The sequence below is a fragment of the Polyodon spathula genome, chromosome 12 (genome assembly GCF_017654505.1).
Source record: "Polyodon spathula isolate WHYD16114869_AA chromosome 12, ASM1765450v1, whole genome shotgun sequence".
Lineage (NCBI taxonomy): Eukaryota > Metazoa > Chordata > Actinopteri > Acipenseriformes > Polyodontidae > Polyodon > Polyodon spathula.
The window spans coordinates 32,755,154-32,770,448 of record NC_054545.1 but is presented as its reverse complement, the minus strand read 5'-3'; the positions used below and the strand labels follow the sequence as shown (position 1 = coordinate 32,770,448).

Genomic DNA, 15,295 nt, shown 5'->3' with positions numbered 1-15,295 from the left:
CAATTTTGGAATTCATTCTAGCACTGTGTATAGAGTGAATAAATATTCTCATGTCCCCTTAGGGTCATACCCGTTCACAATCTGATTGTCTGCAAAAATCTACTGCTGTCTCGTTTAGAATAAAACCAAATGCTCAATGTGTTTAATAGCCTTTTAAAAGCGAGAAATCAGATATTTGAAAGAGCTCTTCTAACTGCTGACACTTTGGTGAGCATGCTGTGGTGTAAGGAGGACTTTCCAGAGGTGATTTGAAAATCTGTATGCAAAATAAATAAATACATGTTACAGATAATAAAGGCATTTAATCATAAGGGTTATTCCCAACATCCCCTTTTTTATGAGATCAAGGAACTAGTATTTAAGGTCTCATGTCTGGATTTTATTGTTTATATATATATATATATATATAATATATATATATATATATATATATATATATATATTATATATATACACACACACATATATATATATATATATATAATTAATTAATTAATTAATTAATTTAATTAGTTTAATGTCAAACTACCTTTCATATATTTGAGCAAATATATTTGTTAAATGTCATGAAAGTTATTAAAAAATAAAGCCCATATTCAGCAATTGTTTTACTACTGTTAAAGTTTGCCCTTTTAAGTAAACAGTTGTGCCTGTTTTAGAAACCTGTTTAAATATTCCTTTCAGGATGAGAGACAGAAGCTTTCTTCTTTCCTTCCTGTGTGCTGTCAACATTCCAGTTGCCAGAGTATTATTATAGATCATGACCTCAGGTCAGCTAACCTTAGTGATTTCTTTTAGACGAAAAAGCGTTGGCATTATAAATGGGTTTAGTCACAAGGCGGCGAGTCTGGTGTCTTGTTTATTAGGTAAAGTTTGCGGCCAGTTAGTCAGCGACTGCTAAAGGTAGTTATCCAGTTACAGCGAACCAAAAAAACTGTACCGCTAAATCATGAACTACAATAACAGGTAGAAAGATTGTATTACTGGTTCGTAAACTACAATGAGTAGTGTGTTTTATCAGTAATTTCTTTTTTGTGTTCCAGTATGTGAGAACTACAATGTTTTCATTGTCTTCATGGGCAGGGGTGGATATAAGAAATGCAAGCTAGTGTCACGCCTCTCCTTAACTGTAATAAACTGAAACATGACCTCTACCTGTAAAGATATATCCCATTATGTCTGCACAAACTGAACTGTCTGTCTTGCCTGTTCTGTTATACACATGATAGACGAGCACAAATAAGTCTTCCAGCTGATGTAAGGTGTTTAAGAGTGCTCCTTGATTGAAACAAAACATGCAGACTACCAGATCAATTAAATTTCTTCCTACTTACTGGACAAACTAAAAATGTAAAAAGAGTCATGGCTGATCTAAACGTCCAACTCTTTTGAAAACCCAGGCAAGGTGTAGCCCTCTTAAAATGCCAAAGTAGCACCACTGATCAGTGGTAGGCCTAACTTGATTATTATTGTTTTAAACAGTTTATATTTGGTAGCCAAAGTAAATGATTTACAAGCAACAAACCTTCTTGCCTCATATACCATACATCATTAATAATGCTGTTTACAATCTCCAAGATAAAATCGCTTCTGACCGCTACATAATCCAGGGTTCTGGTCGCAACCTAAATGTGTGGCGTGTTTCCAGATCTCAATCTGACACAGCTGGGGAAATCACATGCATGTACCTCCCTCCCACACTCTGAACCCAGGGCCTCTTGGTTGCACATCGTCGTGAGAATGACCAGATGTAAAGCCAGCCATATCTGCATGCGTCACTGGATAGGCTTATTGCAGAGCTTGAGAAATGCAACTCCCTTTTTGACAAGCATGGAAAGAAGGCTGAGACCTATAGAAACATCATGGTAATCATTATTTAGTGATTTCTCTGTAGTTCAGTAACAGGTCACTCTATACAAGTTCTGAAACATGTTCTTTTGACTGATTTTAAGATCAGTTTTCATTTAACAGCATACAATAGTTTTTGGTTTTGTTTTCTGATAATATGTGCATGGCTTTTATTTATAGTCAACCATCAACTGAATAAACAAAGAAGACCTTTGAACGATTTAGTTGTTTTTTGATCATTTATGCCTGTCCTTTTCCCTTTTGTGCATAAAAACTCCAGCTTAGGCCACCAAAACAGGGTTCCAGTCTTTATTAAAATAATAACTGAAACACATCGCTTTGGATTGCGTATTGTAATGGCCTACACTGAGTCACAATTGTAGACCACTCTTTTATGATTTGTGTATGTAACATATATCGGTGTACATCAGGGAGGCCCTTGAAAAATGAGCTGAGTGAGGCAGAGAGGGTCTTTGTTACACCGTAGATCTAAACGCTGATATGGGTCATCACATTTCTAAATGATATTCGATAATAATAATAACCATTTTTATAAAGTGATTGCTTTCAAAACAAAATTGTCCCGGGGGGTGGGGTGACAAAACAAGCACTGCCAATGTTTTAAGCATAAACAGTTGGTATCAGTGTGTTCTATGAATCACAGGATCAGATTATGGGTGAAATATTTTCATTATGTCTTCGAATAGGATCCTCTTTTGATTTTTTCTTGTGCAGTTTGTTGAGCAGCTGATCCAGCATATGAAATTAATCTGAGAGCTGCCCTTGAGTCTGTTAATAAGAAACTACTGCAAAGGTTGCAGAAGGTTCTTACATTATTTTCCTTGGAAGGTCCTTCAGCTGTAAGCATTTAGGCTCTAAAACATTATAATAGTGTGCTGTTGTTTCTGGAAGTGTTGTAGATTGTAGTGGATGTAATCAAATGCAAAGAGCAAGATTCACTTAGTAAAAAGTGCCAGATGGAAGCACTGAGGGGATAAAAAACAGATGGTCTCTTAGTTTGCCTTTGAAACCAATACCTACAGTGTTTTAGCTCTTGCTTGGAATGTGTCCTGCATATATTATGAGTCCAAGGTATTAGAAAAGTACATATGAGAAATGCAGATAGATTTCATATAGTTTTTCTGATGTTCAGTTTGTCAAAATAATGGACTTAACAGGACTCTGTCGACACTCCTGTAACAAGGTGATTGATGTTCAAATGCCATTTGAGACTATTTACTCCTTTTAATATTTAAACTGTGATGTGAACTGCGACTGGGGGGGGGGGTGAGTATACCTCGGATTGCTTGGAAACAAATGGTTATTAAATATACACCAAATCAGCTAATGCAAACTGCTTTTGATTTAATATGTAAGGAAAATGCACACAATATGGATTTCATTTCAAACTCCTGGAAGCTTCAGGGCAGGTATAACATCAGCTTAGTCCTTACGTTCTGCACAAATATGTCAGAGATGCATTTTAAACCCATTTTAAAGAACCACATTTCAGTACACTACATAGTCTTATAAATAATCATTTGCACATATGTAAGCCTCTTCTACTTGGTTAGGGCATGTTTAATTACAGTTTGCCTCACAACCAGTGGTGTTTCTTCATGTGCTTTCAGTGTGTAATCTTGTTTAATATTATTCTTTTTAGATGGAGCTTCTGGATAAGTTCCCTGTAGAAGGAGGTCAGAAGGACCCAAAGCAAAGGATTATTCCCTTTCTCCCAGGTAACCCCCCCTTTTTATTGTTTAAAAACAAAAGCAGCATATAAACAGATAGTTGTGCACCACTTTGTTATATATATATATATATATATATATATATATATATATATATATATATATATATATATATATATATATATATATATATATATAAAAATGCGGTATATTTTTAATAAATTATGTTTACAAATATTTTTATAAAAAATTACGGGTTGTCTGTAAAACAACGTTCGCCAATGCGGTGGGTGTGGCTACTCCGATGATTGCTGTTGCTGGGGCATTCACAGGGCAACCAGAACTAACAACATTGTATGAGACTGATGTTATATTGAAATAATGTACTGCCTTGAATTCACCTATCATATATTTCTTAGAAATTTGTCATGACATGCCCTACGTTTTTGTAGCCTGCTGTAAACCAACCTAACGAAGGCTCACGTCTTCTTGACGGTTCAGTGTTCTCTATAATGAGTCTCTGACAAAGTCTTTATTTTGGAAGGTTAGGGTTTCATGTAACTTTCAGTCGTCCAATGCTACTTTAAAAAAAAACAAAACAAACAAAAAAAAACTTTTGGATATGTGGCAGAGTACTTATTTGCCCTTGTATTGTAGGTCAGTAGGTAATTATGCTTATTGCAACATGTTACCAGCTGTCAAGCTCAGAGCCTGCACTAAAAACGTGCTAGTATTCAATAAATGTATTCCTAAAACCTTTTTTAGTTGAGATAGCTGTAAAAAGTGTAAGACCATGTTGTTTTTCAGAGCCGCGCCTGGCCCCCCTCTCCCTGGTTAGACATGTGATGTTTCTATATGAATCAGAACTCCCAGTATTGTGAAGGTCTGGAGTTAATCAGAAAATGTAGAGGGAGGGAGAGTGGGAGACTGCTCCAGATCTCTGCTGTATTTATTTAACATTTTCTTTATTTGAGCGGAGAACCACGTGGACTTTTTTTTTTTTTTCATATGATCTTTCTGGTTTTTAATTATTTTTATTTTATTTGTTTTTAAAAAATGTTTAAGCAGGCCATGTTTCATTTTTTAAATTTTTTTTACATTAAATGTGAAATTTTTCTTTTTTTTTCTGTATCTTAAGTTTTTCTACACATTCTGGGTCAAAATAAAGTTGCAAGACTGAGCTCCATTTGCGTGCTTATGCTTATACTGTGTTTTGAAGCAGTGCAAAGTACAAGAAGTACAAAGCTCTTTACTGCCATTAGCTTTTTGATTTAAATAATGGGATATAGTCAAATACTACAGCCCTGTACAGCCCTACACTCCAGTGAATCCTCATTTTCCTATCTTGTTATTTTTTTATAGCATTGTTTTGCCAGCAACCACAGTTGTCGCCCTAGTAAAAGTCTGGCAGATACCAATATTCTGTATGTCATGTTCCAAATGCATGTTTGTCAAGACTCTGTATCCACCTATCACAGTTGCTGCTTCATCTCTGGCAGTAAAAGAGGTATATTAACTAGTTAACTAGTTCTTCAGTGGTATGAAACAGTGACTGCTAGGGTTGTTGCAAAGGAAGGATTAAAAAAAAAAAAATGCTGGGATTAAATCTGTGGTACTTAATCAGAAGTCCTGCAGACAGTATGTTAGGATGCCCGGTGTGAAAACATTTTCATTCCTAAATTGTCAACAATGAAAAGCAGTTCTCTGTGAGCGTTTGCTCTTTTAAAGTGTGGTTTACAGTAAGTACAGTTCGTTCATCGCTGACCACCTACCTCCCACAGTGAAATTAAGAAATGAACCATGTATCAGTAAAAATATCTTCTGGGAAAGTTGTTGGAGCAGACATTTGTCTGCACACAAAGATTTCAAGCAATTCCTGAGGGTTGAAACTTTATGTAGAATGTTCAAGACTCAGGAGTGGCTGTATGCAAAGCATTTGATCATATATCTTTTATATTATTACGTGTGGTTCATGGCTTAAAACTCATTTAACCCCATGTTTTCTTGAAAACTATATGCTGTATTCATGACTTCAAAACAATTAACCATTCAGTATGTAGTAACTTTTCATTTTCATTGTTTGCATTGTCACTTTAGATTTTTTTTACTTTAGAATTGTTCTCTTTGTTACCTTTTAATGTAGATTTCCTTAGAGCGAGTGGAAGTCAGAACTGCAGCATACGTTTAAACAGATGCTGCTGTCCAGTCACTTTACATTTCATTTGCAACAGTGATTGCTGAGACCTAGTCGGCTGCCAGGACTCTCTCCGTTCAATGCCTTGGGCAGATCAGAACCAGGTCCCAGGACTGAAAGCCTGCCCACTACATCACCCGGGACTATAGAGTTCCCTAGCAGTGCCTTGTGTCAGTAAATTTGCATTCTCTCTTGAAACTAGTGGACGTTTAATAGTTTATGCTGTTGGCAGACTTTCTAAAGAGACAGTGTGTGAGCGGTTAATATGACTTCTGTATCTCATACTTCAATTTCATCAAATCAGTAAAAATAAGTTTTAATAATACAAAAATAAAAATACTTCAGACAGTTATAAATGCTTTTTACGCCTGTCAAGTTATATTGATGTTTGGGTTCTGCAGCTGCTATCTGCATGCTTTCATTATGATTAAAGATCTATTAGAGTCTGTTTTAAACCAAAAGCCTGTGAACAGGGTATACACTTGACACTGCTGCTCCTATTGAAACACCAGTGAGTTCAACAAGGAAAAGCACATTTTGAGAAATCTCCATTGCCAGCTCTATTAAAAGTGGCTAAACAGTACATGTTAAAGCAATACCCCCAGCTGCCTATTGATTCTATCCTTTTAGCTGCATTTTGCTCAACTCAGTATCACATTCCAGTTTTTACCAATCTTCCTATTGAATATTGTGTATGTCTGGAGTGGGGGAACTATGTCCTTTCAAATCTGGCTAGACTAATCCATTTGTCTTCATGGGGGAATTTTATTACATCTTTAAAGTCTGTAAGAGTGAGGTTTAACCTCACCGCTAAGCTAACAGGCAAGCTTGGAGCCATTTTAAATTTCCTCTTTTAAATGTAATGGTGCTGTGATATGTGGCTATAAAAATAGTTAACTCAAATGGAATGACTTGGGTTTAAGATAAACTGTTTCTTTTAAATGACTAAACAGGGGTATATTCTAGTTTTATGCTTAACCTCAGCCCAGACAGAGATTGTTAATCTAATCTTCAAGAAGAGACTGGTATGTGTGGAAAATGCTTCGCTATGCCATCCTGAATGACACAATAAACTGCAACACATTGTGTGCTTTTACCTATTTCTACTTGTCTAAAATGAAATGGTTATTATTGCAATGCCAAACTCAGTCAGAACAATATCTAAATAAGTTAGAGCTTTCTTGCAGTCATGGTAATATGTGCATCTTTATTGCTTGTTCAATAACTTTTCTACCTTTTTTAAAAGCATTAAATTGCTGGTCTAAATGCTTAAATGTTTGTTTGTATGCAGGAGTGAAACACTTCTTTGGGGTCTCCTTGATTTCAGTCCAGTGTTTTCATTATCCCTGTAATTGCTGCCTGACAGGTTTATACCATAGTACTGCTCAGTTTGACGAGAGACCATAAAATAATGACTCAGCAGCCAGTCAGCAGTTTAACCAAGAAACTCTAATTATAAACCGTTTCCATATTTCCTCTTTCTGACCCTTGTTAAGTCTTCCAGCCTATTTTGTTCAGGCATTCATCGGCCAACTTTGTAAACAGTCCGCTGAACTAAGTGATAACAGATGGATGTGTGTGTGTGTGTGTGTGTGTATATATATATATATAGAGAGAGAGAGAGAGAGAGAGAGAGAGAGAGAGAGAGAGAGAGAGAGAGAGAGAGAGAGAGAGAGAGAGAGAGAGAGAGAGAAGAGAGAGAGAGAAGAGAGAGAGAGAGAGAGAGAGAGAGAGAGAGAGAGAGAACTGTGCAATAACAACCTTTAAGTTGGAGTATTTTATTTATTTGTTTGTTATCGTGTGCCTAGCTGGTCACCTTACTGTATTGTGGCTTTAAGTAACTCAATCTACCTTGGGAATTGAGCAAGACGTAGGAGGTGGGCATCTGGCCCAAATCCAAATTTAAACTCTTAAAAACTGCTTTGGATTTGGCATTGGTTGAAAGAAGAGTAAGTCATTTCAGTTCACCCCATGGTGGTCTTGTTAATTAATCCCCCAGAAAGGCTTATGGTTAATAAAAAATTGGGAACATGGGAAGCCAATGCGGTACTCCATTTGTTCTGTCCCAAGTAAATATAGAAAAATATACTTGTGTAAAATTGATATACTCCTTTTCTCTTTCCTTTACTGTAAATAGTCAAAACTAACTGCAATGATGGAACACAGCCAGCAGTTATCTAAATGCTCCTATATCACTATATCATGCCCTTGCTTTGACATACGGGTATTGAGCATTTACTGTAAGAGCACTTTCCATGTAATGATGGAAGAGACCTTATCCAGTGGAAAGTCACTGCAACACATTAGCACAGACTGTTTAGCACACTGTCAATCCATGACTGGTAGATTGCCAAGGGCTACAGTATGTACCAGAAGTGGACATTTACAAGGCAGTATGTTTGAAGTTGGGATGCTTGTGTAGCTGCCAAACAAAATGGAAAGTGACATTATTTATTTGCTTGTGAACTGCACAGCTATGAAATCAAACGCTTTACTTGTGTGGCGCTACAATTGCGATTAGTACTGTAACTACTCTTAACCTGCCTGTGGGAAGGCTACCGTTAATACATTTGTATTACTATATCCCTACGAACGTGTAGCTACTCTTAAGGACTTGGCCTTCATTAAAATAGACAAGGCTGCAGCAAGGATGTTGAGGATTTAGGATGGCTGTCTTTACAGGATGAGATGGTTAGGGGTGTATGAACTTTTCAACTCTAACCCTTATTAATCAAGTCAGGATGTCCCTTGAGAATTAACAAAGAATAGAGTCATTGCGCCAAATAAATACACAAATTGATATCTTAATTTTTAAATTGCAACTGCAAGTTCTGAATGTCCATGACATGTTATACTCACATTTTGGGTTTTGAAGCTTGGTATGGGCATTCCTTAATTCTTTCATGTGATAATCTAGCAGATACATTATTATTGATTTTAAAGGCATTCTAAATTTTGCCATGCTTCTATAGCTTTTCTTTCTAGTTTTGAAAGTGTTCCTGTTAAAACTACAAAGTGACAAGGTTCATCCTTATGTCATGTTTGATTTAATAAAAATATGTTTGTGTCCCAAAATTATTTAGCTGTACTCCCATACATCTGTCAAATGCAGAAGAGAAACAAAGGTGTTTTTTTTTTTCCCCCAGCAGGAGCGTTCGTTTGAACTGATCTTAAGGGTCCTATGATTTACTAGATCTGCAAGCTGCTTGGTGCAGAGCATGACTTTAGATAACTCCACTGTGTGTGCAGTGTTGGCAAGCCTCGTTCCCAATGTCAGAGAGTGTAGTAGCAGGCTCAATTTCAGGTTTACGAAAGCTGACTCGTATGAAATTAAGTCCAAGTAATTTAGCTGCAGTTTTGTTGAGTGCTTGAAGCTGTAACTGTACAAATATCACAGAACTCTAGATTTACCAAAAAAAGCACAGATTTCCAAGGTTAGGATTCCGCACATACATTTCTGAAAATGTGAAAGTAGCATTTATCTGCTTTATATGTTTGTTTTTGTTTAAAGTACCAGTTGTAAAATTTTATCGGAAAGTATTTCTTCATTATCTCTGTTGATGGAAAATAGTGCCAGCAGCCTGTTGGTCACTCCTTTGTTTTTCCCATGGTTAGCCAATCTGGCTGAATCAGCACAGCAGTGGAGACTTCAGGAAATGAAGGAAATGAATGCTGGAAGCAAAGTCTGCAGGGTCTTTTCCCACATAGACATTTGGATTAAAAGGAGCTGTAAAACACTAGATGCAGGAAGTGCATGTAAATGATTGGGTCTATTAATGAGGAGAATGAACTAATACCAAAAGAGCCGAGCCAAAGATTCTTGGTTATGTCTGTAAACAATACAACAGCTGCATTTCTGTTATTGAAACCCCAGGATTCTTGCAGGTTGTGCTTTCATAATTAAAAAATAATTAAATGCGTGTTAAAGCATGGGTTCTGGAACCATGTATCTGCCATGAAAAATACATGGTGCCCTTTTAGTAATTTCAAACTGGTAGCCCAGCGTTGAATTAATTTCCATAACTTTTCCCGTTCTTCAATAAAAACCATTAGCAATAAAAACAAACAAACAAAAAACAATAGATTGAATTTTGATAGTCATACCCACCTCAAGTATATGTTCTAGAATCCAGTGATTTAGCAGGATTAGGGAGGAGTGAGTATTTGAGAACTGTCTCCCCCTCGGCCCTTGCAGGAAATGAATAGAAGACAGGGATATGTAAAGGTCTTGGGGGTTAGTGGCACATACAGGGTTATTATTTCCATGACAATGTATTTGGAGCTCTGAGAGGATAAGTGATTTTCAAAAGCATGTCCAATACAACCACTTACAATGTACTGACAAGTCCTTTATTACAAAGTCATATGTTCCATTATTAAAGCAATTAGATGGTGTGCACTCTCTTTAGCCTTTCTAATGCAGTACATTCTTCATAAATTCAATCAACGGTCTGCCGATTTAATCCATTAGTCTTATTAATTATTTTTATCTTTTCAACCTTCAATCTACATGGGCTGGACAGATAATTAGGGAATGAAGGCCTATTTAATCTGCACAAGATACCTGTAATGGAGAAGCACATTCGTTTCACAGCGGGCATGATAGTAGGTGCCTATACAACTGGCTATCCTTCAGCGCAGTGGCTGAAATAACTTTATCAAGACTGGGTTTCTTAGGCATTCCTGGATTGGCATAGTTTGTATCAAACCACCACTGGGTAGCACAACTTTGATCAAGCCAGTCATGACAGATCAAAACAACAATCTGTTGTGACAAGCAGCTAAAGTGCTGCAAATCACAGAAACCGTCAACACTGACCAGCTGCACCTGTTTACACTTGAGCAATGCGCCATGAGCAGGGTGGCCTTTGGTAGCATGTCAGTGTAATAAGGGTTTTAGGCCAGATCATTTTAAACAGTGATGTCATTAGGCATTGCGATTATTAAAGTAACTGGGTTAAATAATGGTGAATGAGACTCAAATCTAACATTGCTTTACTACTGCAGCGTCTCATATTGCTGGAAATCCAAGTCCCCTGTCATAAATCCATTAAACACATTTTAGACCATTTCAACTCAGATGCCAACTGAATGAAAGGTCTGGTTGATCTGCTCTTGTACTGAAATTGAAAGCTGTATTTGTTATTTAAAAGGAAGCAGTCAAAGCTGATCTACTGTATGACAGCAGCTTATTGTTTGGATGTCAGGTGAAATCTCAAGCAATAACGTGGTAAATTGAAATTACGGTATACATTTATTAAGCTGTTGCAGTTTTGATTAGACCAGTTGACCTTCGCTGTTAAAACCATTTCTCCTTTTGCTCATTAATCACTCTGATTTACATCAATAGTGTGTTTTCATTTTATGAGCATTCTGTTTTGGTTGTACCGTAAGCACTTTACAGATAAGTGAATTAGAAACTGAGTGTATCTTCAGAAACAGGTTTTTAGGGCTTACTCATATATAAAAGTATAACGTTTTTCCAAAATTTAATTCAACTGACATTTTACCGATGTTTAAAGACAAGGGTCTTGAACTAAACCCACAGGCACTATTATTATTCTTAAAGTCCTTGTGATGGTGGTCCAGTATGAAAGGCACTATATACAAATAGATATTATTATTATTATTATTAATTATTATTATTATTATTATTATTATTATTATTATTATTATTAATAGGGATGTTGGTTTTCATTAAATAACTTCAGTTTGATTCTTGGAATAATTCAGATTACGGCAGTATTAAAATACCCTGCTGTTTAAATCAATTGAACCAACGCAGTGCTATTGATTTACAGTATTGGGTGCAGTGGTAAATGTTATATACAACTTCAGGCTTGTAAATAAAAATAATTTAAAATTGAGTTGAAATACATATTATGCAACAGAGTGCAGTCATTCCTCCTTGCGTAACATGAATGTAATTACTTTTCAGAATTGTTGCAATGGGCCTTCTTTGTTCCAGTTGTTTTGTGCCAAAAATGATTCAACATGTTGGCATGCAAAAAACAACCTTAATCCATTGTATTTTGGAAAACAAACCATTTAAGTAAAAAAAAAAGAAGAAAAAAAAAAGTTTTCATTTTGTAATGTTTTTGTTGTTTTGTTTTAGGTAAAATACTTTTCCGAAGAAGTCATATCAGGGATGTTGCAATTAAACGTCTGAGGCCAATTGATGAATACTGTGGGGTGAGTTGAAAAGAGAGTCAAAGCTGCTTTTTGATTTGAATTGTCATAGATTCCTAATAAAGATGAATTATGTTCTCAACTGTAGTACAAGTCTCTTTGATAGACTTGGCATAGAGGCTGGTCAGTCCCAAGTGTAGCTAGGCAACAATTCAGAAACCACTACATATGTACTTGCTTCTAGATTGATGCCTGCTACCACCAGGCATTAAAGGTACACTTGCATGGCAGTATAGAATATCGCCTGAAAATAACATTTGACAATATTGGGTTAGCTGCCCCTCTCTCTGAATAGTGAAAAGGAAGCATACTAGATGAGACATACGTATGTATGTGTGTAGCACAAGCAAAATAAAGAAAACAGATTTAATGACTAAGCTGTGAAGTGCAACTGGAGCCAAAAAATTGTGTAAAACTGTTTTATAGCCTAATAAGGTAAACTAGGATTTAATACCATGTTGATGGCAGGATAAATAATATAGCCGATACTGCTAATAAAAAACAGATTTTTCATGATAAGTCTTATAGGCTCTCGATGATCTGCTAGCTATTGAGTAAGAAAGTTGTCCAGATTTCTTAGGTTCACAGTCATTTGACTGTGCCAGTGCTTTGAAATGCTGAGACAGCACTGGTCAGCACACCAAACAGCATTGTGTTTAATGATTCAATGTCGTACTGTATATACCAGTAAAACAATATGCCTTGTTTTTCTTGGCTCGCAGAGATTTAAAGGTAGTGTCTAACATGTGTTCTTCCACACTTGTAAAAACAGTGAACCTCAGGCATTTTTCCTGTGCTGCTCTTAAAGATCTCGGTTCTTGTTTATATTATTTTCTACTGAGAGAAACAGGAGGTTTTGTTGGGGGTGAGCTGCATTGTGGTCTGTTGACCCACAGGGACTCGGCTGGAATACAGGAATTTTAAAAAGGGTTGGGCATTCCTAAACCAACTCATCTGAGTGTCACTGATGGATTAGAGGAACACAGACAGGAAAAACGTTTCCCTAACCCATCTGCAAAAACAACCCTTGTATTCTTTGTCACACATGATTTAAAATGGAAAAACAAACTGTACAATTAGGTATTAAGAGCTTTTTTTTTATTTCAGTAGCTGCGTCGTAATAGCTGTTATATTCTGATATATTCTGGTATGGGCCACCATTAAGATAAATTCTTCAGCTAGTCTGCAACAGTGACCTCCTTACTGTATTCATGAATTCTGGCTTCTGATTAGTTGGATTAATCAAAGAATAGGTTTATATATTAGGATTTAAAAAAATTAATCTGTGTGGTTCTGTTTTAAAAGATAAGTAAATGTTAAAATGAAATAAAATAAATATATTTCTGTCTGGCTAATGCCATGTTCTAATGGCAACATGGTTTGTACTCAAGTTATTGTTATTTTACATGTTGTGTGATATGTCGACATTCTTGTGAATATTAGCTTAGTTTTGCAGTGGCAGTGCAGTGAGTTAAAGGAGTTCATTGTTGGCCACTTATGTCACTGGCCACTGGATTTTATTACACCCTTGATCTTCACTAATGCTCCTTACATTCTCCACCCCTGGCTTGAGTTAATAGTGTGGAATTAAAAGCATTCAGTCTGAGGTTAATGTGTTTCCCTTGCTGGCTCTTTGAACTCCCCCAGCCAAAGGCTTTGATTTAACGATCAGGTTGTGATGCACCATGTAAGATCTGGGGAGGGGAGGGGAGGGGAGGGGAGGTCAGCTTTTCTGCTTCCTTCAACATGAATCCAGTTCATAATAGATGTTCACTGGTTGCATATTGGCTGTCTCATTGCACAGTTATTTCCTGACTCTGTCTCACCCTAGGGTGCCACCTGGGTGTTGCATTTGTTGGCATCTGACAAGGAACTACTTTTGAACCTGCAAGCAAATAGCACTAGCAGGGAACAGCTGGCATATGATCAGTTTTCAAAGCTGTGGGCTCCTTGAAGCACATACAAAAGCAAAACTGACTTTATTATATGAAATAAATATCCAAAACCAGCTGCTTACCATTGACATCTTGGTTTTTCCACCCCCACTGACTTGCTGTCCACTGGTAGTCTGGTTGGGACCACCAAACACCTTTCAGTTTCAAAAACCAAATTCAAAACCAATGATACACAACGTCACATTGAAGGGACTGTGATCTAAGTGGATAACCTATTTGTTTTAGTGTGTGGGGCTAGGAAGAGAGATGGAGGATGATAGAAAAACGATGCAAATAATTCCGTAACAAGAAAAAATTATGTCTGCACTACAACAATACTGCATAGACTATTGAAGATTTTTCAAGTGTAAACACAGTAAATGTTAATATAAAATGATAATAGAAGTTAATAGTGGATGCTGGCTAACAGTCTCGAGGTAATATTTGTTTAAGCTAGGCTTGTATTTCTTTTGAATAACTCCAAACTTCATGATAAGCTGTCAGAATGCCCAGCTGCAGTGGTTTATACTGCTTATCCTTGGTTGAACTTAGGACTTTCCAGTTTATATCTGTGTTCTTGAATTCAATTATTTAATAAAAGATACATAATGATATAAAACAAACTAAAACAAAACAATAATGAAACTGGTTAGATAATGATCATGTAAGTTAGGTTATTTCCTAATATACAGAAGGGTACAGTGATGTAATTCCTCTTTCCTGAGCCAATAGTTAAAGGGGGGAGTGTTGTGGCTGGCTGTTAAAAGGGTAAACTAAACTCTGGAGTCCAGTCATTTGGGCTTGTTTGTATTCTGTGTTGTCTGTTTGTACTCCACTTGCACAGTTAGGTTGATGCTATTTCTTGTAAGATACACAAATAAAGTCAATTTTCATTAATGCTTGTCCTCTGCCTTCAACTCTCAAGGAGCCGACCTTGCATAAATTCTATTTCTGGAAAGTGATATAACCTGAAGTTGTCTAGCACTATAGAAATCAATCTTGGATTTTAACATCATATCCTCAGCTGTTTATTTTTATTTTTATTTTTTAAATCGAGAGAGGTCTTTGAAAGTCACTGGGGCCTGATTCCCCCAGAAAAAGGAACCCTATGTGCAAAGAACTGTATTGCCTTTTGCTTGATAGTATTATTATTATGATTATTAATATATGTTCACACAACACTGTTGCCATGAGGAACTGAATCTGTGAGTCATGTAGACGAGGGTGGCTCTGCAGCGTTACACTTACTGATCATATTTTTAGCAGGTGCCTTGAATGGCAAGCTTTAAAGGTTATGCTTTGTTTTCACAAAACGCTAAAGTTTATCTTAAATGACCACATGGGGAATGCCTGATCATTTTTCAAGTGAGGTCACTGAACAGATCACGATATTGTTTTAGACTATATTTTTAGTCTAAAACAAGAAGGCACAGTAGGTA

At 36.4% G+C, this 15,295-nt stretch overlaps 1 protein-coding gene across 2 annotated transcripts in view; it reads left to right on the top strand.

Moving 5' to 3' along the window:
* LOC121324161 (SH3 and PX domain-containing protein 2B-like) overlaps window positions 1-15,295 on the top strand; it is a 46,915-nt gene that overhangs the window by 14,943 nt on the left and 16,677 nt on the right. For both annotated transcript variants that reach the window (XM_041265700.1, XM_041265701.1), the window contains exons 3-4: window positions 3,512-3,587; window positions 11,849-11,925. In XM_041265700.1, coding sequence (XP_041121634.1) covers window positions 3,512-3,587; window positions 11,849-11,925 — 153 coding nt within the window. The remainder of the gene's footprint in view (window positions 1-3,511; window positions 3,588-11,848; window positions 11,926-15,295) is intronic.